General features: G+C 31.9%; 1 protein-coding gene across 5 annotated transcripts in view; it reads right to left on the reverse strand.

The window, feature by feature from the left end:
* Positions 1-25,317, reverse strand: part of LOC132752799 (uncharacterized) — a 57,876-nt gene that overhangs the window by 9,237 nt on the left and 23,322 nt on the right. For 2 of the 5 annotated variants that reach the window (XM_060743184.1, XM_060743182.1), the window contains 8 exons: positions 21,900-22,090; positions 20,685-20,871; positions 19,666-19,779; positions 14,917-15,039; positions 13,132-13,331; positions 11,692-11,712; positions 7,353-7,454; positions 6,092-6,599 (listed from right to left, as the gene is read on the reverse strand). In XM_060743184.1, coding sequence (XP_060599167.1) covers positions 6,473-6,599; positions 7,353-7,454; positions 11,692-11,712; positions 13,132-13,331; positions 14,917-15,039; positions 19,666-19,779; positions 20,685-20,871; positions 21,900-22,090 — 1,065 coding nt within the window. In that variant the 3' untranslated portion in view covers positions 6,092-6,472. Of the gene's footprint in view, positions 1-6,091; positions 6,600-7,352; positions 7,455-11,691; positions 11,713-13,131; positions 13,332-14,916; positions 15,040-19,665; positions 19,780-20,684; positions 20,872-21,899; positions 22,091-25,317 lie in introns of those variants that run through there. The other 3 variants (XM_060743183.1, XM_060743185.1, XM_060743186.1) reach the window with 3 other exon arrangements.

The raw sequence follows: 25,317 nt of genomic DNA on the forward strand, positions 1-25,317 counted from the left end.
TGAAGTTTGAATACTGTGGGCCAAATGGAACTTAAGTTATGCTCCGGAAACCATTTTCAGTTTTATGGTAATAGTGACCTTGATCTTTGACCTTGTGACCCCAAAATCAATAGAAGTCTTCTACCCAATATGGACAATCACCCTATGAAGTTTGAAAACTGTGGGCCAAATGGAACTTAAGTTATGCTCCGGAAACCATTTTCAGTTTTAGGGTAATAGTGACCTTGACCTTTGACCTTGTGACGCCAAAATCAATAGGGGTCTTCTACTCAATATGGGCAATCATTCTATGAAGTTTGAATACTGTTAGCCAAATGGAAATAAAGTTATGCTCCGGAAACCAAATTGCTAACGGACGGACGGACGTACGGACAGACGGACGCCAGGGGGTATAACATAATATGCCCGAAATTCTTTCGGGCATATAAAAATGAGCAAACAATATTTGCCTTACAAATTACGACTATTGCAATATTTTTAATACAAATCAAACAAATTTTGAGAAACGAAAGTGCCAGTACTGCAGTCCATAGTTAATATTTTCTTCCGCAAACACTTTCCCTGAACAATCACTTTCTTTAAATCACCATGTTTACGACGATTTCTATTTTTATCAAAATTATAAAGAAACATACTAATTTTTTTTAAATAGGAAAATATACAACGGCTTAGCATGACGCCACTATAAAATATAACATGCATCTTATATCCTGAACATACCCCCTGAGTATTTACGTTTGTCTTTTTATATATCTTCCATATGTATCTGTCAGTTCTGATAAATTAATGCACCTATAAAATCATTTGAAATGATACTTGGTTGAATTTGCAATAAACAAACTAGCAAGAAGAGAATGGTAAGAGACGAAATAACGCTAAATGGTTATTGAGATCCTTTCAGACAATCAACTTTTGTACGAAATTACGGATTCATTCATCTGTATTGAAAGAAAAACTTCAAGAGATCTTTCAAATTGTACATCTTATCAATATTGGTAATTTCATCAAAGACTTATACGTAATATAAGTCAATATTTCACAAAGAAAGAAGTTATTTAGTGAGAAGATATTTTGTGATAAGTAGCTATTATTGAATAATAGACATAAGCATAAATTGCGTACAATAATAGCACTGAAGATTTACTTACATTTAATCAGCCGCCTTTGGTATAAGGAGATCGAATGAATATCACTGAATAAACAAGAGGACAAGTAAAATTTATTACTTTAATAATTTCTAAAACCCCTTTCATAAATACTCATAAAACATGTCGTCTAAGAATTATATATTAAAAATAATATTAAATAAATAGAATGTTATCGACTGACTTAAATTAATTGCCTGGAAATTGCGTCAAAAATTAAACAAACGACATTATTTAGAATCGCAAAACTTCATTCAGGTCCTTTAAACTTAATTTGGTCAAAAATATGGAGTTGAGCAGTTTTTTTGGCCAGGTGATGAAATATAAATGAAAGCAATGTGTAATGTACAAGACTTAAAATTATATACAATATGACTTATATAACATTACATAATGATAAAATATTATGATTTAACTTGTATTCGTAACCAAATACCGGATCAGATTGTGTGATTTAGTGTTGACACTTTGCTTCTATGTTACAGCGTTTTTATATTCACTCAAAGTATTCAATCATTTGAAAGTAGTGTGAATATGGGAATCTAGACAAATAAAGCAGTTTTAAATTGATAAAGATGTCCCGGTTATCATCCTTGCATCATATTTAATGCAACCTTGGTAACCGATTGTTTTGCCACCTTTTTAACTTACAATACTTTTATACTTCTGCAACTGCTTTTAGAACTGTACCCTTTAAATTTAAATGCCTTTTATGCCTCAGAAATGATTTTATTCTAATTTATCAATTTTCTTGCTTTTGTGTTGTTTTTTTTTCAATTTTAGTGTCCTGCTATAGTTTCTGAATAGAAAATTTTGTAAACCTCTTTTGCTGTTGACAATTAGTATAGTTATAGTGGTTTAATATTGTGTATGCAAGTCAAGCTACTGCTTTGTCTTCATTTTGATACTCTTGTGAGAAAAAAATTCACATTAAGTTCTGTTTTCTAAAAGGTGATCTATCATTCTCTTAAACCAGTATTTGTTGTTTTACAAAACTCGTGTTTGCTCTATCTAAGGATGACAAAATATGCATTTCTGAGGCATAATGTGCATTTTATAGTTTTTTTTTGTTTTTGTTTTTGCTTCCAAATACTAGTAGTCTGATTCCACAAGAATAAGACAAAAGCGTTAATATGAAACGCTTTAGATGATATACAACGCACACCTTTACCAGTATCATTTAGAGATTTTCTGGTGCATTTATTCGAACAAAAAGGTTTAACAAAGGTTATTTTCTATCACTCGTATTATAGCGTATGAATTTAGTTTCCTTACTTATTACTTATTGCCTTTGTAACACAAACTGTACACTGTTAAGAAATGTGTATTGTTGACAATACATCACCATATGTATCCTTGGGTATTTGGAATTACATATGAGTGTTAAAATCCATATATCTGCGTGGAGAGTTTTAAAGTTATTCTTAGTTTATCATGAACAAAAGCTATTCCACTGTCTGTATTCATATAAGGCTGTCCCATGTTGATCATTGCATTTCACATATAAAATATTCAACGTACATCATTGATAGAAAAATGTTGCTCAAGGGGTTTCAATTAAAAAAAACTAGATAAATAAGTGGTACTTTGAGTCATTTAATTATTACCAAGTTGTTTTGTCGAATGACATTATTTTTATGTGATTACACACTTTGAAAGGTATTTTGTATAATTTATAAATTTGTATATTTTCTTATGATAAAATACTAGGTGTATCTAGGGAAAATTTCCAGCTACTTTTACAATGAAAACTTATATAACTTTGCTCATTCCTTCTTTTTGAATCAATGACAGAGGCGTTTGATTATATTTTTGTTAAGAAATAAATTTTACAGTCAAAAGCAGATCCTTATCCGTTGACACCCCCACTTTGATGAATGCCTTATGCCAGTACATTTAACATCTTACAAAACTTAAAGAAGTTATCCGGTTGAAGTATATTAACAGGAAGAAGAAATATCTCAGACTTAATATAGCACACTAAATGATATAAATGTATTACACAATGAAGTTATATAGCCATCTTGATAACTTCCTGCATAACAAATCATAATTATATTCAAATTAAACAGACAATCATGTGACATATATTAATGCAGCCAGTACAACAAGTCTTGTATGGTTCGTAGTATACGCATAAATGTTAATAAAAATGCAGCGTTCCTCACAATTCATACTTAAATTTTAAAACAAAACAAAAATGTTTAGTTAAGGCAATTTAATTTTAACAAAGAATACCTTATTTTTTGTGTAAAAATATAAGTAAAATAATACAAATAAGGTAAATTAGTAAAAAAAAAGTAGAATTATGGTTGTTTGAATTGTCAATGAAGTCATATTTTACATAAATTCAACCTTTTATAACATAATTATATAAAATTGTGCAACCGAAATACAAACTCCAACCAAAACAGGAGAAATGGCTGGAAGTCGGAAGTTTTGAAAAAAATCACTTATGGCGTTAAGTAAAAACACCATTGAAGCTATACACCATGTACACCCTTGAATCTATACGTTGTGTTTGACCACTTAGTATGGCTGCAGTTTTTGTCTAGACAATATTTTAACTTTTCATCATAATTATTCTATGTTTGACTTCCGTTTTCCTCTATTTTAGAGTCTTGTATTTCAATTACCCAACTTAATGTGACAATAAGCTTTTATTATTAAAATAGCAAACAATGTGCTCCTATAATATCACGATTGTTTTTCTTTAAAATTATGTATTACAAAAATTTTTACATAGATTATAAAATTATGATATTTAATTATTTAAATGTTCCATAAGTTATCTAAATATGCCTTTAGACTAATGGAACAGGCTAAATCTAACATTTGTACTAGCAGTTGTAACAACATAATTCATACTTAAAAGCAGGGGGAAATGTTACAAGAATGTTATGTCTTGATACAAAAATCAGAACTATTTTGTCCTACACATTTAAAAACAAAACTAATATTATTTTTGATTCAGCTAAACTATTCATAAAAATGAACTTCTTTAACAAAATCATAAGAATCACGGCGGTCTTGCGTACAGAAGAAATACCGCAGGTAACAATGACAGACATGGTTTTGGTACATATCCCTCTAAAAATAATTTTCTTATTTCATGTTAAGCATTTTACGATGTAAGTATCATAGTGATAACAAGGATAATTACATAAAGGCAATCTGAACATGGAAGTGAGAGAGAAATCAACATAATAATTTTTGAAAATATTTTAATAACCAAAGATAATAATATTATGTAACCAGGTATCAATATCGTGTTTCACCATATAACAATATACAAAGATTTCAAACTGAAGAAATAGTAACAAAATAAATAAATAAATTAGTTAATAACATGTTTTAACAAAACTATAATATACAAATATATGTGCAAAAATGAGCAAACAATATTTGCTTTACAAATTAAGACTAGTGCAGGATTTTTAAAACAAAACAAATTTTGAGAAACGAAAGTGCCAGTACTGCAGTTCATAGTTAATATTTTCTTCCGCAAACACTTTCCCTGAACAATCACTTTCTTTAAATCACCACGTTTACGACGATTTCTATTTATTGACACAACATGTACAATTTAGAACAAAATGTCTTGTACTGAATACAGCATAAACGGTTAGACCTTTAAATACAATTTTTATTTTGGTATGGGTTTTAATTTTAAGGCCAACACTAAAGTTGCATGGCGACTTCCCAGCTTTACTGGCGCAAGAAGACCTCATATCCTTCACATGCACTATTTTAGACAAAAACGAGGCACCTGAGTAAACATATTGTTAAACAAACAAACTGAATATAAGAAAATCCAAAAAGAATAGCAGAATTTGAATTCACATAAGTGAACAGCAAATAAATTAATGTCAGCAACCTTTACCTGGACCAAAGAGACCACTTTACCCAACTAACAGTGCTGGCATTTTAATACAACCTTTACTGTTCAAAACACTTAACCTGCTGATTAGTTTAAAACAAATTGGAGACAGTCTATTTGAATTTTAAAGGATTCAATAACAAAATGCAAACTTTTGGATGCAAATTGTATCAGTTCAGGGTCTACACTAGTGGCAATGTCTAATCATTTTCAGTTCTAGCAGGTTGAAAGTTAATCTGAACAATGTAAATATATTAAATATACAAATGATGTTGAATGAAATGAAAATAAATAAAAACAGTATAAAATGCATGCAAAGTGATATCAAGTGCTCTTAATTGTAATACTACATAAACTTCATTATGTCATAATGAACACCTTTCTTTACAACTGTAATGCACGAAGCAAACAATGCACATTCAATTACTTTTTCAAATGACAAAAACGTCAAGTTATTAACATACCAAACAAAGTTCAATTTTAATAAAACGTGACATCATTTCTGTAAGTGAATTTCATCGTAAAAATAATCAAAATGATACATAAAAATACAGATTTCAGTTTTAAAACGAAATCAATGAAAACTTCAAATATATTGACTTTAGTTGTCCGTAATACCTCCCTTTACACTGAAATTTTTTTTGAGATTGACTGTTTTAATGAAAATTTTTATCTCAAAAAATAAATTTTATTTTTGGTAAAAGTTAAAATCTGCACAACTCCAGCTTTACAAAAATGTTGATTTTTGAAACAGTTGCTTTTAACATAGTCTTAGAACCGAAAGAGCAAAACGAACCAGTAAAAAGGCACACTTTTATAACAAATAACTTGCTTAGTTTATAATAATGTCCATCATGCATTAATACAACTGTCTATTAACAATTTTTTTAGTTATCGAGATGAAAATTTGAAGCGCTAAGCCTGGCAAGATGCAACATTGCATTTTCTATTTCATTTGTACTGACATCCTTGACATAGGCAACTTATATATTTATACTAACAAAATAAAAATCTGAAATTAGACGTAGATTCTAAAGATGTATACTTCTAGATTAACAATTAAAGATTTATACAAAAATATGAAAATCTATTGAGAGTCAGAGAAATGTACAAATACTCATAATCCATATTTTATTTGGTGAACATATCATATGCAAATTGAGCTGAATTCACTATTATAATAATTATTCCAAAGTCGTTAAATGGCCTTGTCCAGCATCCATTTTAGGAAGTGTCCATTATAATTTTTTTGAGAAATCAAAATGAAACTTCTGTTAACAAAACTTGGCCAGATTGCATAAATATAACGTCTTACATGCCTGTATACTGTAGGCAAAAGTACATGCAAATCACTTTCAATTCGAGCAGTTAAATCTTAAAACTGTCATTTTAATGAAAAAACAATATAAAAAAACTTGTTCTTAAGATCTGTCATCAAGATAATACATTATACATTAAAATCCCATATTCGGATTTTATTATCAACAGAGGCACTGGAAATTCGGAGTTCGTCAAAGTAGATAGCATTTACCTCGCGTCCCCTGTGCCCCACAAACGTCTGAACACTCTTATCCCTGGGTAAATTAAAAGAAAAGAAAAGTAAATTATAAATATAAAATGTTCGTCAAATGTCCTGAATGTTATCATCGTTTAAGCTCATTTCTCACTTGAGAGTTGTTATAATTCTTATGTCTAGAAAGTTAGCATAAAAGTAAGATAATGAGGTATTATATTGTTGCAATCTTTTTTTGATTAAAATTTATGGGAATTTAGATATTAATCTATGAGTGTACTTAACAAACATTGTGAATGAAGCGTCATGTCAACTGTCCCTATTGAGATTTGATAGTTTCGGATAGAATCGGTGCACTTAAGATGTACCCCAAACAATCAGAATATAAAAATCAATTAATAATTTTATCAGCTTCATAGTATTAATGTTTTGCAAACCAGTATTATAAATATTGGTATCTCTAATACCTTTAAACACGCTGAAGAAGGTTCATTCAAATATTGTAGGTCTGTCTTAAAAGCACTTGACTCTCACGTAAGTGGTTTTAATTTTCACTTATAAATTAATTTTGCCATGTAAATAATATTAATAAACTTTTCAGTTAAGATTGTTGAAAATCAAAGGTTCTACTATGATGCAAACAATAATGCAGTTGGAAAGCGCCTCAGGACTTCAGCCACTAATAATTAATAATATTAATCAGGTAGACCGTGAAATTAAAAGTGTCATTAAACTGATAGGAATATTTTCACAGTCGAGTAAGAAAACTTCCGAATCTTTACACAAAAATATGTAAAATGACAAGTGTACTTACTTTTTGATATCCCAGTATTTGACAGCTCCATCTTTACCAGCACTAACTATGATGCCTTCACCTTTCTCTTTATCTAATATACTCAATTTCAAACATTCTATCCTGTAAAAAGAAAGGCAGTTGCTTACCATTTATTCTGAAAGATTTGAAACATTGTATGCTGTAAAGTACTAAATAAAAACAATCTTTTGTAAAATACTTAATTTCAAACAATACATCCTGTAAAATAAAGAATTTTAAACAATTCATTCTGTAAAATAAACACATCCTTCTTACAGTCAGACATACAAATGCGCACAAAGAATGTTCAAAAAAATAAAGAGAACCCTTTATAGTATTTTATTCGTTAACGGCAACTTCCACGGCAATTCATGGAATTAAAATGGTATAACTATAGATTTGTAATTGGTAATCTCATGGAATAAAACTCTTAACAGTAATGAAGCACTATAATAAGCAATGTTTATAATGTTATACACTTTGACAAGAGTCAAATTTGATCACGTGTCTCTAAAATAAGTGGACAAAGGAAATAAAATATTCTTTATAATACAATTTCAGAGGGAGCTTTCATTAGCCTATTTTAACAACATATTTAGATTAACATACATTAAAACGTGTGTTTGCTGGCATTTATAAATTGAAAGAAGAGTTGTTAATTAGCATACAAATTGTGAAAGCAAAACTTTTATAAATGGGTGTTGTAGACAATTGTTAGTAAATATATAGCCAAGTTGACAAAAAAGTGTTAAATCAGCTATAATAAACTATCTTAATTATTTACTTAAAATGAAAGATGAGGTTTAATTTAAATTCTTATTAAGTTGTTTGTTTGTTTGATTATTTGAACTTGTTGGATGTTTGTTTAAGTCAAAACAGAATTTATTTAATTAACTTTTAGATACAATTTCAAAATCCGTTCCTGCAGTATTTCGCAATGAAAGTAATGTCTCTTGCTTATAGCAACATATAAATCATATAAAATCAGCACACATTTCTTAGTTTTTTTCCCAATCCTTAATCCTTTTCAAGTTAAAAATTGACCACTTCTCCCATTACAAACACTTGAATATGTGCAGCAGGTGTAAAGTGCTGTGTGGCAGCCGTAAGAAGTTGCCCCGTACTTGCTATATTTTTTTGGTCCTTCGGGATCATTGAGTCCAGCACTTTTAAGTGTTGAGAATTGATTACCGCTCAAGCCGGTGCTAGGGGGCGTGAGGGATGTTGCACTTTTTCATTATCCCTCATGTACAGACTCAATCAAACCGAGTCTGCAATTTTCATGTAATTTTGCTGTTTTAATGCTTCTGAGGGATCACTTTTTTCCAGATATTTATACATCACAACAGCAGGTGTCAAGTGCTGTGTGGCAGCCGTAAAAAGTTGCCCCGTACTTCACTTCAGTGTTGTTATATTTTTCTGGTCCTTCGGGATCATTGAGTCCAGCACTTTTAAGTGTTGAGAATTGAGTACCGCTCAAGCCGGTGCTAGGGGGTGTGAGGGATGTTGCACTTTTTCATTATCCCTCATGTACAGACTCAATCAAAACGAGTCTGCAATTTTCATGTAATTTTGCTGTTTTAATGCTTCTGAGGGATCACTTTTTTCCAGATATTTATACATCACAACAGCAGGTGTCAAGTGCTATGTGGCAGCCGTAAAAAGTTGCCCCGTACTTCACTTCAGTGTTGTTATATTTTTCTGGTCCTTCGGGATCATTGATTCCAGCACTTTTAAGTGTTGAGAAGAATTGAGTACCGCTCAAGCCGGTGCTTGGGGTGTGAGAGATGGTCCACTTTTTCATTATCCCTCATGTACAGACTCAATCAAAACGAGTCTGCAATTTTTATGTTATTTTGCTGTTTTAATGCTTCCAATGGATCACTTTTTCCAGATATTTAGCATACAGTAAGAGGCTTTTTTATTCTTTTTTCGCAAAATCATCCAAAGAAATGTGTGTCTGAGTGCTAAAATAGAAAACAATCAAAATGCAGAAACTCAACACTAGCTTCACCGGGGGTTTCCCTAAGTTTGTTAAAAGCTCGAAAAATTTGCTTTTATAAATCATCTGCTTCATATAGAGATGCATATTAATTGTTAAGATTATCAAGCCTACATATTTCAACTACGTTTTATTGTTTAATACTACGTTTTATTGTTTAATATTTTCATGTGAAACTCCAGACAGTCTATTCAAATTAATACCCTTAAGAGCAATTTTCAACTCTATTTAGTCTGATTGTCAGATAAAAATTCTGCAATAACGGCAGCAACTACTGACAATAAGCATTATGACATCATCAATATTTCTATATATCTCAAGTGTAACATAAACGTTCTCTGGATATCAAATTACGAGTTTAAAATAAACAGAGAAAATGCAGTACCAAAACTAGATGTAAGTTGGTGAGTAAATAAAGGCAAGAATAATCTGAAAATCTCAGACAAAATAGATCAGTATTCGGAAAGTTTATAAAATTATAAAGATTTTTGACAGATTATATGCCCCAGTATAAACGAGTGTAAAAAAATAAACGAGTGTAAAAAAACCTGTCATTTTAAGACAATGTATAAATGGTTGTAAGCCTTTATAACATAAACGATTGGACCAATTTTAAAGATGGTTTTCTCTCACTGTCAAAAAGTCATAGCCAATACCATGTTAACTCGATATCTCTTTCGACAGCACTAACTAGTTAGACTTATATAATAACATGAGTCGCTTGAAGTAGGTTATTTGTCAAACAACCAATTTAACAAAGACATATAACCAGTCAAAAAGTCTTTATAATAGGGGCATATTTTAATTAGTGGCATCAACTCGATTTGAACATAATTTGCACGTGAAAGTACATTGTATATGTGTAATAAATTTGGAAGTTTATTGATTTTTCTAACCAACAGTCTATTTTCGCACGATTTGTACGTGCAATAAAATCTAAGCAGGTCATTTAAATGCATGTGGTTTTGTATACTAGTTGTTAACATGGCGAAGTTGAGTTGTGATTTGAGAGAGGAGCAGAGAGCGAAATTCATGGGTAAATGGGTCAGAAGTAAAAACGGATCTACATTTAGTTTAAAGAGAAAATGCCCATCCATATCGTACAATTGCCATGTGGGTGGTATTGTTTAAGGAAGGAAGAACTAATAATTATTAAGGATGATCCCACGATCTAACTTCTGACCAGAAAAAGGAGTGGGTTGAAAAAGCCTCTGCTTTATAGACGAGGTTCAAAGATCAGACACCAGAGAGAAATTGCCACATGCTCCACAAAGTAGGAGCGTAAAAGAGTTATATACGCTCTATTTTTGACTGATGGAATAGATGTGGCTCGTGTCACTGTGCCTGAGAGGGGTAGTGTCACTGGAACATTTAACCATGACCATTTTCTTACTGCATTAATCACTACATTACAAAGAAGCCAAGGTCCGAGGTGTGCAGGATCAAATTTCTCCATGATAATGCACTTGCGGACTGGTAAGCCTTGGTTCAAGCTTATTAAGAGGAGCAGAGAATTGAGGTTTTGCTACATCCCGCTTATAGTCCTGGCCTCTCTCCTTGTGACTTTTTGTTAAATGCATACATCAAATCTTGCCTCGGCGGTCTCTGGTTCGAAATCGCAGTGCCTTCAGAAGTGCTCTATTCCAGTGTATAAACAGTATACCCGTAGAACAGTTCAAAAATGCTTTTACAGAATGGTTTCTGGGTCTTGAAAAGTGTGTAGACGTCCATGGCGAACATTTGTAAGGACTCTGCTAATCATTTTTCACAGGTATGACTTATTTATAAACGCGCTGCAGTGCCACACTAGTTAAAATATGCCCCTCGTAATGATTGTATAATACTGCACAATTCTTTTTTTATTTGAATAAAATTAATACATATATTTAGAGCAGTTAAGTGTACATCAATTATACGTTTATAAATATCACAATTTTCTAATGTAAAATTGATTTCACAAATATGCAAAAATATATTTTTAGTTATAAAGACACGTTTGACAGATTAAATGACGCAGTATAAATGGTAGAATGTATTTCTTATATTACGAAAAAAACTATTTACACATAGCCTTATAACCTGTCAGAAATCTTTAAAGCACGTTTTTAACACATCACATTTCCTTTATTTAAATTACTTCATAGAGTTACAAGGGCGTGTATATGTATATTGATTATATAAATGTCATGCCTAGACAGGACAAACGTGCAGTTTTATAAAACTAAGTGTAAGAAAATATCAAATATGCATGTATAATACAAGAATATGGTTTTACTTCTAGAAAACTACGTAAATAATAATTCACACTTCTTACATATATGCCGATACATTAATTACCTTTTTGGCTTAGTAAGTTCACTAAAAAAGGGATTTTATCATTAAAAACAAATCTGATAAAATCTTAACGAGAGCTGTTAGAAGAGCAGCAAACTCCATTTTCTCAGAGCTGCCAGCTATGTACTGCAAATATTTGTCCAAATTATATGTATTAAAATCATTAAAATATATGCATTCATTTCTTATTGAAAAATTTGACTAAGACTTTATAGAAAATAAATTTCTTATTACCTCCCTTTATTAACATGAAATGTTAATTTGGTAATATCTTTACAAATAATGCTTTTTGGAACTTACATTATTGATAAATCTTCATTTGAGCATTTTCTATATGATATAAAACCATAAAAAAATTGAGTTAACAGGATCTTTAAAAGTATTATTTTTGTTTTATTTGCCCTTGTGATATGGCATCATATTTCAGTAATCATCAAGTGCATCTGAATTACAAGTTGAGGTGAATAACTTTCTGTATTTCTGAGTATCTTAACATTAATGTATCACCTGGTATAGGTACCAATGATCTCGACCTTTGACAGAAAATGGATGAGACACGTGGAACTCCAGGAACATTTATATATATATATATAATTTCAATCTTATACCATTTAATTCATTAATAGTGGATTTAATGACCATAAACAAAAACTTAACAAAAGAAATTAACCAACGCTGGCTGGAAAAAAAAACGCAGACGCCAAATCTGCCAAGTGGATCATGACAATCACTCCACTTTTTCTTAAGTAAAATGAATGATGTTATTTTACATGTAACCAAAAGATATTTTGTTTTTGTTTTGGTCATTTACAAAACATTTTCAAACAATATATCAAACGAGAACATTGGGAGTATAAACACTACATGTCTAGACCATTAATAATAAATGGTAATATAATTAATAATGAAAATGATAACATAATTATAATCATTATAATCATAAAATTAACCAGCAAAAGTTATTTATAATGATAGCAACAATTATGACAGTTATAAGATAAATAAAATAACAATTATAATAATAACAAGAGCTGTTCTCAAGACTCAGCTTAATGCTTGACAGTCATAAAAGTGGCATAACTCTATAATAACTCTTTAAAAAGGGTAACACATAGTTATGGGACTTGTACCCATCATGTTTGATAATCACAGAGAACAAGTGTCAACCAATTCCCTTCAGTAGTTTTGGAGAAACTAACTTGCATGCAAAACCTTAACCAAAGTGTGACGGCAACAGGAACACAAGGTTGATTACAATAGCTCTCCCTATTCCTCGAACAGTTTGATCTAAATAATGGATAATAATGTTAAAAATAATAATTATTATTATAGTAATAACAACTTACATAATTTTTTTGGAAGCCAATTTAAATTTTTTTTTTAATTAATGACTGAAAATTATTTTTTTCAATTAATGACTGAAAATTAAACTACAAAATGTACCTTTTCTGGTGTTCATTCACAATATCTAAGTATTTTTTCAGGAGTCTTGTTGGACCTTCAACTTTGTACACACAAATTGTTTCGCCATATGAACATGCTAGATGACCTTGACTGTAACTGACAGACATTATAGAGGTTGTCTGACTGACACTTATCCAACGTAAACATCTCCCAGTCTCAATATTCCAGATTTTCACACTCTGTAACAAGAAAAAATGCTTAATCATTATAAAAGTGTGTGTACATATTACTTTGAAAAGGTTGTAGCTAATTTTAACCAGTCTCAAGATCACTTCCTACTGATGTCATATAAGAAAAATATGGTAGAAATGTTCCTTAGAGCATGCAGAGTGAGTTGGAAAAAAATTACTTATGTTTATACAACAAACTATTTTCAGGGCAAGCTGTCAATCATTAGTTATTTCTTGACTGAAATAACAAGAGATAGCCAGAAGTAAGAAATAACAGAGACATGTTATAAATAAACAAGAAGGCCATGATTGCCCTGAAATCGCTCACCTGTATATAAGCCCCTGTGCCAAGGCCAATTTTGAAACAGGGGCTTTTTTTTTAACAAACTTGGTAGACACACACACTAGAAGATATTTCATGTTTAGTATCTAAACTCTAGCTCTTTGGGTTTTGTTTTTATAAGAAGATTTTAAGTTTTTGCTATACACATATAAGAAAAATCAATGACCCCCTGGGATGGGGCCAATTTTAACCCAAGGGCCCTTATTTGAACAAACTTGGTAGACACCCATAAAAAGATATTTCATGCTTAATATCTTAGCTCTAGCTCTTTGGGGTTTTTAAAAGAAGATTTTTTAAGTTTTTACTATATACAAATAAGGAAAATCAATGATCCCCTGGGGCAGGGCCAATTTTTACCCCTTTTCTTTGAACAAACTTAGTAGACACCCACTAGACTAAGATGATTTTTCATGTTTAATATCTAAGCTCTAGCTATTTGGGGTTTTTAAGAAAATGATTTTTTATATGTTTTTACTATATACATATAAGAAAAATCAATGATCCCCCTGGGGTGGGGCCATTTTTGACCTCAGGACATTCATTTGAACAAACTTGTTAGACACTGACTAGATGATATTTCATGCCAAATATTTAAGCTCTAGCTCTTTTGGTTTTCTAAAAGAAGATATTTTAAATTTTTCTTCAGTTGCCATGGCAACCAGAGTTCTGCTTGGAATTAAATTCTTTGAACAATTTTTAAAGTTGACTACCAAAGGAACATTCCTGTGAAGTTTGGATGACATTGGCTTTGAGGTTTATGAGGAGATGTTATTAAATGTAAAAGTTTACGGAGGGACAGACAGATGGACGGACGTTGGACGAAAAGGGATCACAAAAGCGAAAAAGAGACAGAATAGAACAGTGAAGAAACTGGCATAGAACAAAGATAAACAGAAGGGAGAGAACTGTGAAATATCAGAGATAGAACAGAGAAAAAATCAGAGAAAGAAAAGTGAAATGTCAGAGCAATAAAATAACAGAGATAGGACAATAAAATAACAGAGATAGAGCATCGGAATAACAGAGACAGAACAGCGAAACAACAGAGATAGAACTGTGAGATAACAGAGGCAGTACAATGATTCAACTAATAGAAAAATGAATTAAGTTATATATAATATGCATACAGGTGTACATAAGGAAATCAGGCAGCACCTCCTTGCACTTGTAAAATTTGAAAGTCATTACATGTATTAAATCATTCAACTGTGACTTGCATCTGTGAATCATATTGTCAAGTTGTAAGCATACCTTATCTGCCGACCCTGTTATAACGAGGTGACCATCTTCACTCATGTCCACTGCAAATATAGCTGCTGTGTGACCCAGTAAACTATTTATGTGAAGGCATCTGTTCATGTCCCAAACTTTTGCCTGGAATAAGCATGAAACATTTAAATGACTATTTTCAAAAAGATTCCTATTGCTTAACAGACATCCATTTTGTTTTCTTTAATTCTATTTTATTTTGCGTACCAGACATCAATGTTGCTTTCTTTAATTCTGTTTTATTTTGTGTACAAGGCATCTGTTTTGTTTTCTTCAATTCTGTTTTATTTTGCATACCAGTCATCTGTTGTTTTTTTTTAATTCTGTTTTATTTTGCGTACCAGGCATCTGTTTTGTTTTCTTTAATTCTGCTTTATTTTGCGTACCAGGCATCTGTTTTTTTTTTTTAATTCTGCTTTATTTTGCGTACCAGGCATCTGTTTTGTTTTCTTTAATTCTGCTTTATTTTGTGTACCAGGCATCTGTTTTGTTTTCTTAAATCCTGCTCTATTTTGGGTACCAGGCATCTGTTTTGTTTTCTTTAATTCTGCTTTATTTTGCGTACCAGACATCTGTTATGTTTTCCTTAATTCTGTTTTAAATGACTTAGAAATCCTAATTCAAGATAATCATTAAAACAAAATTTCAAACTAGAAATGTGTCATCATGCCACGGATGCCCCCGCACGCAGCCAAAATTTCAGATGGTGCATAAATTATTCTTTTCATTTTAAGTTCAAAGCCCTTAAAACTTTTCAATGTTAACACAAACCATTTTCAAACAATGTTCAAGGCACTGAAATAATTCAGTCTTGACCTTTTAATAATAGCATATTGCATATTTGTAGCCAAAATAATGGCTAAAAGTATGAGTGCTGAAACTGAAAGTTCAAAACCACGACCAAATTCAAACTTAAACTGCTTATTCCTAAGATGTATCTATATTATTTTCAAAGTGAAAGGGACATAACTCTGCCAAAAAATCATCAAACCATGACCAAATTCCAACTTGACCTGCCCATTCCTTTGACATATCCATATGTCAAATTTAAGTTGAATATTTAACACTATTGGGTAGATAATGAACAGAAACTGTAAATTTCATATTATTTTCAAGTGAAAGGGGCATTACTCTGCCAAAAATCATTGAACCATGACCAAATTTGAACTTGGCCTGGGCATTCCAAAAACATATCCATATGTCAAATTTGAGTTGAATGTGTTGTACCATTGGGGAGATAATAAACGGAAACTGAAAATTTCATATTATTTTCAAAGTAAAAGGGGCATAACTCTGCCAAAAATCATCGAACCATGACCAAATTCGAACTTGACCTGTATTTTCTCATGACATATCCATATGTCAAGTTTGAGTTGAATGTGTTGTACCATTGGGGAGATAATGAACGGAAACTGAAAATTTCATATTATTTTCAAAGTAAAAGGGGCATAACTCTGCCAAAAATCATCACACCATGACCAAATTCGAACTTGACCTGTATTTTCTCATGACATATCCATATGTCAAGTTTGAGTTGAATGTGTTGTACCATTGGGGAGATAATGAACGGAAACTGAAAATTTCATATTATTTTCAAAGTAAAAGGGGCATAACTCTGCCAAAAATCATAAAACCATGACAAAATTCGAACTTGACCTGTATTTTCTCATGAAATATCCATATGTCAAGTTTGAGTTGAATGTGTTGTACCGTTGGGGAGATAATGAACGGAAACTGAAATTTCATATTATTTTCAAAGTAAAAGGGGCATAACTCTGCCAAAAATCATCGAACCATGACCAAATTCGAACTTGACCTGTATTTTCTCATAACATATCCATATGTCAAATTTGAGTTGAATGTGTGCAACCGTTCTTAAGATAATGAAAGGAAACTGATGATGACGGAATGACAGAATGACGGAAGGACGGAAGGATGGAAGGACGGAAGGATGGAATGACGGAACAGGGTAACACTATATGCCCCGGCCATTACATGGCGGGGGCATAAAAATATAGCCTGTCTGGGCATTCTATCATGAATTGTCTGTATTATCTGATATTCTCAATTTCAAACAGTATAATACAGTCTTCAAATCAATATTTTTATAATTAACAGGGCCATGATGGCCCTGAAATCGCTCACCTGTATATAGGCCCTTGGGGCTGGGCTAATTTAAACCCAGGGGCTTTTTTAACCAACTTGGTAGACACCCATTAGAAGATGTTTCATGATAAATATCTAAGCTCTAGCTCTTTGGGGTTTTTATAAGAAGATTTTTTAAGTAAACTGCTATAGACATATAAGGAAAATCAGACCCCCCGGGCGTGGCCAATTTAACCATAGAGATTATATTTGAACAAATTTGGTAGACACTCACTAGAAGTTGTTTCATGCTTAATATCTAATATCTAGCTCTATAGGTTATTTAAAAGAAGATTGTTTTTACTATAGACATATAAGAAATAAGTACCCCCGGGGCAGGGTCAATATTGATCCCTGGGCTTTTATTTGAACAAGCTTGGTAGACACTCATCAGAAGATGTTTCATGCAACTCCTTTGGGTTTTTTAAAAGAAGATTTTTTAAGTTTTTAGTATATACATATAAGACAAGAGCGATCAGTAATCACATGTGTCGCCTCATCATGGCCAATTTTATGTTGGGACAAGTTTTGTGACAGACAAACAGACAGACAGTCATATTGCATGGGTTTTTCGGTTGAATGATTTTTGGCCGAGTTATGGCCCTTTGATAAAAAGGTGTTTTTTTCTGTGTGTTGCCAGATACACAAAAGCTTGTCCGGACTACTCCCCAAAAACTACTGGTGCAATTTCATCCATTTGTGACAGACAAACAGACAGACAGACGGCAGTGCACAACTAGACTTGGTACTGACCATTCCTGTAAAGTTTGGATAAAATTGCACCAGTAGTTTATGAGGAGTAGTCCGGACAAGCTTTTGTGTATCTGGCAACACACAGAAAAAAACACCTTTTTATCAAAGGGCCATAACTCGGCCAAAAATCATTCAACCGGAAAACCCATGCAATATGCGCAAGGACTTGAGCTATAGATCAATCCTGTAAAGTTTCATTTAAATTGCATTAGTGGTATTAGAGAAGTAGTCCGGACAAACTTTTAAAAATAAAAATTATTAAAGGGCCATAACTCTGACAAAAATCATTGAACCGGAAAATACTGACAATATGCACAACTAGACTTGGTACTGATCATTCCTGTAAAGTTTGGATGAAATTGCACCAGTAGTTTTTGAGGAGTAGTCCGGACAAGCTTTTGTGTATCTGGCAACACACAGAAAAAAACACCTTTTTATCAAAGGGCCATAACTCGGCCAAAAATCATTCAACCGAAAAACCCATGCAATATGCACAAGGACTTGAGCTACAGATCAATCCTGTAAAGTTTCATTGAAATTGCATTAGTGGTATAAGAGAAGTAGTCCGGACAAACTTTAAAAATAAAAATTATTAAAGGGCCATAACTCTGACAAAAATCATTGAACCTGAAAATGCTGACAATATGCACAACAAGACTTGGTACTGATCATTTCTGTGAAGTTTGGATGAAATTGCACCAGTAGTTTATGAGGAGTAGTCCGGAGAAGTTTTGTGACGGACAGACGGACAGACAGACGACGGAGAAGTGATCCCTATATGTCGCCACTACTGACACAAAAAATCAATAATCCCCGGGGCGGGCCAAATTTGACCCCAAGGGCTTTCATTTGTACAAACTTGGTAGACACTATCAGACACAGACAATGTTTCATGCCAAATATTTAAGCTCTAGCTCATTCTATTTTTTTAATGAAGATTTTTTAAGTTTTTACTTTACACATATAAGGAAAATCAATGACATCCCCCCCCCCCCCCGGTGGGCCATTTTTGACCCTAGGGCTTTCATTTGAACAAACTTGATAGACACTCACTAGAAGATTTTTCATGCCAAATACCTAAGCTCTACTAGCTCTTTTGGTTTTTTAAAAGAAGATATTTTATAGCAGTTTATGAGGATATGTCGTTAAAGTAAAAGTTTACGGATGCTGGACGGCCGGACGCTGGACAAAAGTGATCACAAAAGCTCACCATGTCACTTTGTGACAGGTGAGCTAAAAATAGCTCAGCTATTTAAATAAATTACAAAATTCATGTAATTGTTGCAATTAATCCATTATAAGGTCATTTTTAGATATTATTAAATTAAACAATGAAAGGAATTTAGGTACAAGCATAAAATTGTCAAACACAATTAAATTGACTGTAAGATTTTCAAAGGCTGAGTAGATAAAATTGACTTTGATCAACTTCTGCCTTGATACCCATGAGGCGAATTCTCTCAAGCAATAAGTTTTTAAACAACGAAAGCTCACTCTTGATCAATGTGTGTTTACTGCAATTTCTAGTATGCAAAAAGGTTACACATAAACTGCTCTCCTTTCATGTTTAAGCAGGAAATTCATCACATTTTTGGCTGGATTTTAGGTCAGACAGACCATGTAAAAGTCATATGGCAATTTCAGGGCTTAACTTAAGGATAAAGAACCAAGATATCACCCCAATCCAATATCTCTGCAGGTTTTTTAACCGTCAAGAGATCAGGTTTTTCAAAGTCAGAGATCTTAACTACTCAGCCATGAAAACCCTAATGATTCGCCTGGAAAGACTTTACATTGACTTAATACGAACACAGAACGAGGAGAGAAATTTACCGTTTTATCTTGTGAGACAGTGACTAGAATTTCATTGTGTCTGGTAAGTGCCCAGATTGGTCCATCGTGAGCTATAATTGTCTTGTTACACTTGCCAGTCCTGAGATTCCAAACCTGAGAAAAGAAAGTTTGACCCAATATAAGCAGTTATACAACTAACATCATATAACATGTCAAAAGTGTTTATAACAAATTTATATAACAGCATATTATTACTTTCAATAATTGAAATATTAATTGACTTATCTGCAGCAGATAGGTACATGTATAAAGGTAGTATAAAAATCAAAATAGTTCAATAGAAAATTGTTATTGCAAAAGTGAAAAACTATCGTACTAAAGTACATGAAGCAATGTTCAACTGGATGTATAATATGAGTACATGCACTTATCAGGATCAGGCAATAACACAGGTAGTACTGAGATTTGCTAATTAAGTGAAAATCAAATGTGGAAGCATTAACACTCATTAGCTATCAAACCTCCCTTATTTAATGATATGTGTATAGGTCAAAACTTTGTCAAATAACAATAACTAAGTACATGTGAACTTTGTGTAGACATAGCTACCATTACTTAACGGGAAATCCTCTGCAGCAAATTTACTGGAAACTGTTAAAAATACCTAAGAATTTGTGATTATAGACAGAGAACAATTTTTGATGCATCTGTATATATCCCCCCCCCCTTTTTTTTGTAAGGTTTTTAGTCATAACAACATGTTAAAGGTTGTATAACAACTTTCCAGCTTGACTGGTTTAGAAAAACCTTAATTAACCTTTCTTGAATTATTTCAGAACATGCTGGCAGCAGAGTATATCTACCAATCTTTCATCAAGTTGATGAATAGTTTCCTTTTATGTAAGAAATCAAAGTCCCTCGCAGAATTTGAACCCACAAGTCATTGCCCATTGATAGTCAGCCACCATTAGCACTTTACTTCACAGATCATACTTTACTGTATTTGTATTGAAAGATAAATCTTAAATAAATTTACAGAAATTTGGAGTTTTATATACCCTGATGGTGCCATCATAAGATCCACTGATTAGAAGATTATGAGTAAAGAAGTTCAAGCACCAAACGCCCTTCACATGACCTTTGAAAACGTGTAGACATTTGCCTGTCTTTATGTTCCACACTCTAATTGTTTTGTCAAGGCTACCACTAGCCAGATGTACATGGTCAAATATAACACATATAACGCTGAAAAGAAATGGAAATTTTTGATGATGTACCACAAGTAAAGGATATGGATACAGAGAGTGTCACACAGTAATTTATGTCAACTTTTTTCATGAGCCAACTCAAAATCATTGAATTAACAATTTCATTATGAATTAAAGCATATCTTAACCATTACCCTGCTGAAACCGACAGTAAATACACTTTACCACCAGTATAGAGCCAATACTGCAATATCATTGCATTTTGACCAGACTTTATATTGTTCAACAGTTGGCTGACCCAAGTTCAAGAATCCTCAAAAATGAAAATGGCCAGTTCTAAAATTGGAAGCTTGTCAATTTTTGATTTAGAAGCTTAGCAGGTTAATGTTTATAAAGCACTTTTTTATAGCACTTCAATATTTCGGGAGGGGGGGGGGGGATTTTAAAATTGCTCTGATAAGTAAATATTTTGTAAAGTAATAAACAGATATAGCTGTGGTCCTCAACTATATATCCATAGAAATAACTTACAACGAGTCATAAAATGCAGATATACCCACACACCAACAATAAAAGGGTAGAAAAAGGACAATAAAAGAGCATATTGGAGTAATTTTCATAAGGGTCAGCCATCTGGTTAACTCAATAGGTAGAGCATTGGACTATGAATCTGGCGATCTTGGTCTGATTCCCAGACGCGCAGGTCACTTTCGTTGTGATTGATCAAGAAATCCTTTCTACTGTTATTCGCACTGTAACCTTTGCTCTTGCATGTACAGAAGTTTCAGTTCCTTATGAAAGTGGAGGCAACTAGTACTGGTAAACTGCTCGACAGCCTGCTTTGGAACGATGCGGTGGTTGAACTGTGCTCTGGTGAATTCAGTGTGGCTTACTGTTGTGATCTGGAGTAAAAACTACCATCACCACACCACCACCACCCATTTCATAAGGAATACTCATACATTTTGAAAATTCTATATGTAATTTTGTCACATTATAGTTTTGAAAATATTTTCATTCATCTTGCAACATGCAGTTATAAACGTGAAAAGCACAATTTCAAACCTATCTGAGTGTCCCTTGAAATCTGTAATTTTACATTTGGCACTGTTCCAATTAACTCGTAGATATTTATTGTCTTTGTACAGTTTCTTCCATTCCGGTTGATCAGTGACAGGAACTTCCATTTTAACACATTCACATTTATGTTTCCAGAGGTCATTGTTGTTGGCTAATATGTTCCACGTTTTCGATACCTGTCAAAAGTAAATTCATACAGTAGTTAGATGCAAGTTACAACTTGACCTCCCGTTATGCTCTCAAATAAGTTTGTGGGCTACAAGCATATATTGTAAATGTTTGATCAGATATGACGTTGCATGCAAAACTTTTAACCAAAATGATACACTGATGCCTGGGTAAGTAGGATAGTCATACTATTGTTCAGATAGTCAGACTAAACTAGAACTCCGCGAGTCGGATGTGTCACCTCATGAACAGTATAGCTGTCACTTAGGCATTTTCTTCTTAAAAATAGGTTAGTTATAAACACTGCTCTTACAATGTACATGACCTTGATCTTAAGCGGCATTTGAAATGATTGTAACAATGTTATATCTGGATTGATGTAGCTTGAATAGCTTTTATTGTGTAGGAAAATTGGCCTTGACAAAAATGAAGCATTATAATTAACAAAGGGCAATAACTCTAAAATCATAAAGTACAGGTATCGGTTCTTGTGCACTGCACTTCTTCTCAATGAGATCTATTATCCACTGAAGTTTGAAGTCCATATCTTTTATAGTTTAGGTGAAATAGCTGGGAGAAAAATAAAGTATTATAATTAACAAAGGGCAATAACTTTTGAAGTACAGGGAACTGATTTTTGTGCACTGCACTTCTTCTCAATGAGATCTAACAACCTATGAAGTTTCATGTGGATAGCTTTTACAGTTTAGGAGAAAGGCCACGGACAAAATTAAAGTAAGAAAATTAACAAAGGGAAATAACTCAAAAAGCATCAAGTACAGAGTACCTGTTTTTAAACATTGCACTTCTTATCAATAAGATCTATCATCCTATGATGTTTCAAGTCCATAGCTTTTAAAGTCCAAACGAAAAAAAAGTATGAAAATTAACAAAGGGCAATAATTAAAAAAATAAGAAGTACAAAGTACCAGTTCTTGTGCACTGCACTTTTTTCTAATGAGATATATCATCCTATGAAGTTTCAAGTCCATAGCTTTTATAGTTGAGAAGAAATGGCCTGGACAAAAATAAAGTATGAAAATTAACAAAGCGCAATAACTCAAAAATTAAATGTCTCCTTTACCAAATGTCTCCTTTACCAAACTGACACAAAAATTGCAGAAGATTTTTTTCTGTAATATTAATTAAAATGATTTTTAACTGGTTTGGTTGGAGTTATCTTAATAAATTGGCAGTATTCAGTTAATTTACAATAAGCAGACAATCAGATGTTTCTAACATTTTTCTGTCTGTCAATTGGAGGTGTGGCCTCTGTGGAGGTGTGGCCTCTTTGGAGGAATGATTTCTTCAAGGTCAAATCAGCAAGTATATTGTAATTGACAAGTTTTAGACATGACCAGTGTTTTGTGCTATATACACATGTAGTATTGAAATAATGGGTCACAACAATTAAGTTACCTGTGAAAAGAATGCCTACATGTTCTATAACAAGAATAATGTGAGAAAAAATTATCTGTTATTTAACTTTGGTTGAGCCCTAAACTTTAGGTAATCTGTTATGTAGGAAGTGATAATGTGTTACTTAATTGAAAAGTTCTTATGTATTTACTAAACTTATTTATATAATAATGTGTTATTCATTTACATAACAGACAAAGTTATTATCAAAGTTCAGTTTCCTATGATAAAGTACAACTTTATGCTCTAAAAACATACAAAATTTTAAGATTTTAGATTGCCAGTTAAATATTTTTTAGCGAAATTTATAAAAGCAGATTATAATACAAAATAACCAAAGCTATTAGTTAAACGTCAAAAAAAAATAGCTCCTAGCTTTTTATTAAATATAGACTTAGTAACTGGCATTTCACTAAAATAGCATTAGTTATAGGTTTTTCATTAAATAGCCCCAGTTATCAATTTTTCATTAAAATAGCCTTTAGGTTGTTGGCTTAAGTTTTCATTTAAATAACCTTAGTTGTTGACTTTTCATTAAAGCAGTATTAGTTATTGACCTCATAAGTATGACTTTTAATGAATTACTGGCTTTTAATTAAAATAGACTTTTAGTTATTGGCTTTTTATTAAAATAGCCTTAGTTATTGACTTTTTATCAAAGTAGCCTTTAAGTTATTGGCTTTTTGTAAAACTAGCCTAAGTTATTGACTTTTCATAAAAATAGCTGTAGTTATTGACTTTTTATCAAAGTTAGCCTTTAAGTTATTGGCATTTTATTAAAATAGTCTTAGTTATTGGCTTTTTATTAAAATAGGCTTAGTAATTGACTTCATTAAAAAAAACCTCTAAGTTATTGACTTTTTATTACAATAGCCTTTAAGTAAGTTATTTAAGCTTTTTATTAAAATAGCCTTAGTTATTGACTTTTTATTAAATAGCCTATAAGTTAGTTATTGACATTTTATTAAAATAGCCTTAAAGTTTTTGGCTTTTTATAAAACTATCCTTAGTTATTGGCAATTTATAAAATTAGCTTTAGTTATTGCTTCTTTATCAAAGTAGCCTTTAACTTATTGGCTTTTTATTAAAATAGGCTCAGTAATTGACTTCATTAAAAAAAGCCTGTAAGTTATTGACTTTTTATTACAATAGCCTTAAAGTTAGTTATTGGCTTTTTATTAAAATAGTCTTAGTTATTGGCTTTTTATTAAAATAGTCTTAGTTATTGGTTTTTTATTAAAAAAGGCTTAGTAATTGACTTCATTAAAAAAAGCCTTTAAGTTATTGACTTTTTATTACAATAGCCTTTAAGTTAGTTATTGGCTTTTTATTAAAATAGCCATAGTAACTGCCTTTTAATGAAGATGAATATTTGGTTAATAGGCAGAACATGCACTTCCAATGAAAGGTAAAAACTGCTTAAGCCAGTGCTAGGGGGCATAAGAGGAATATTGCATCTTTTCATTGTTAAATGTTTAAAAAAAAAACCCATAATTTTGGACAGAAATTAACTGATGTTGACCTAATATAAAGACTAAAACATTCTATCATCATAATTTCAATATTACATGGCATAAAATTATGTGTTGTTAGAAAACCCATATAAACTCTTATAAGAATGAAACTAAATTTACGTCATTCCTATCAAAGTGGCGTATAAATTTTGATAACTGAAGGGATAAGTACTTCCTTTTTGATCAACTATCTTCACATAAAATATTGTTAACTGCAGTCTTATCACCTATTATTACAATCTTGAACACTCAAATTGAGTAGGACATTCAGAATTGCAAAAATGGAACATGAAGAATAAACA

The sequence above is a fragment of the Ruditapes philippinarum genome, unplaced genomic scaffold (assembly GCF_026571515.1).
Source record: "Ruditapes philippinarum isolate M1 unplaced genomic scaffold, ASM2657151v2 ctg395_1_1_1_1, whole genome shotgun sequence".
NCBI classification, from domain to species: Eukaryota; Metazoa; Mollusca; class Bivalvia; order Venerida; family Veneridae; genus Ruditapes; species Ruditapes philippinarum.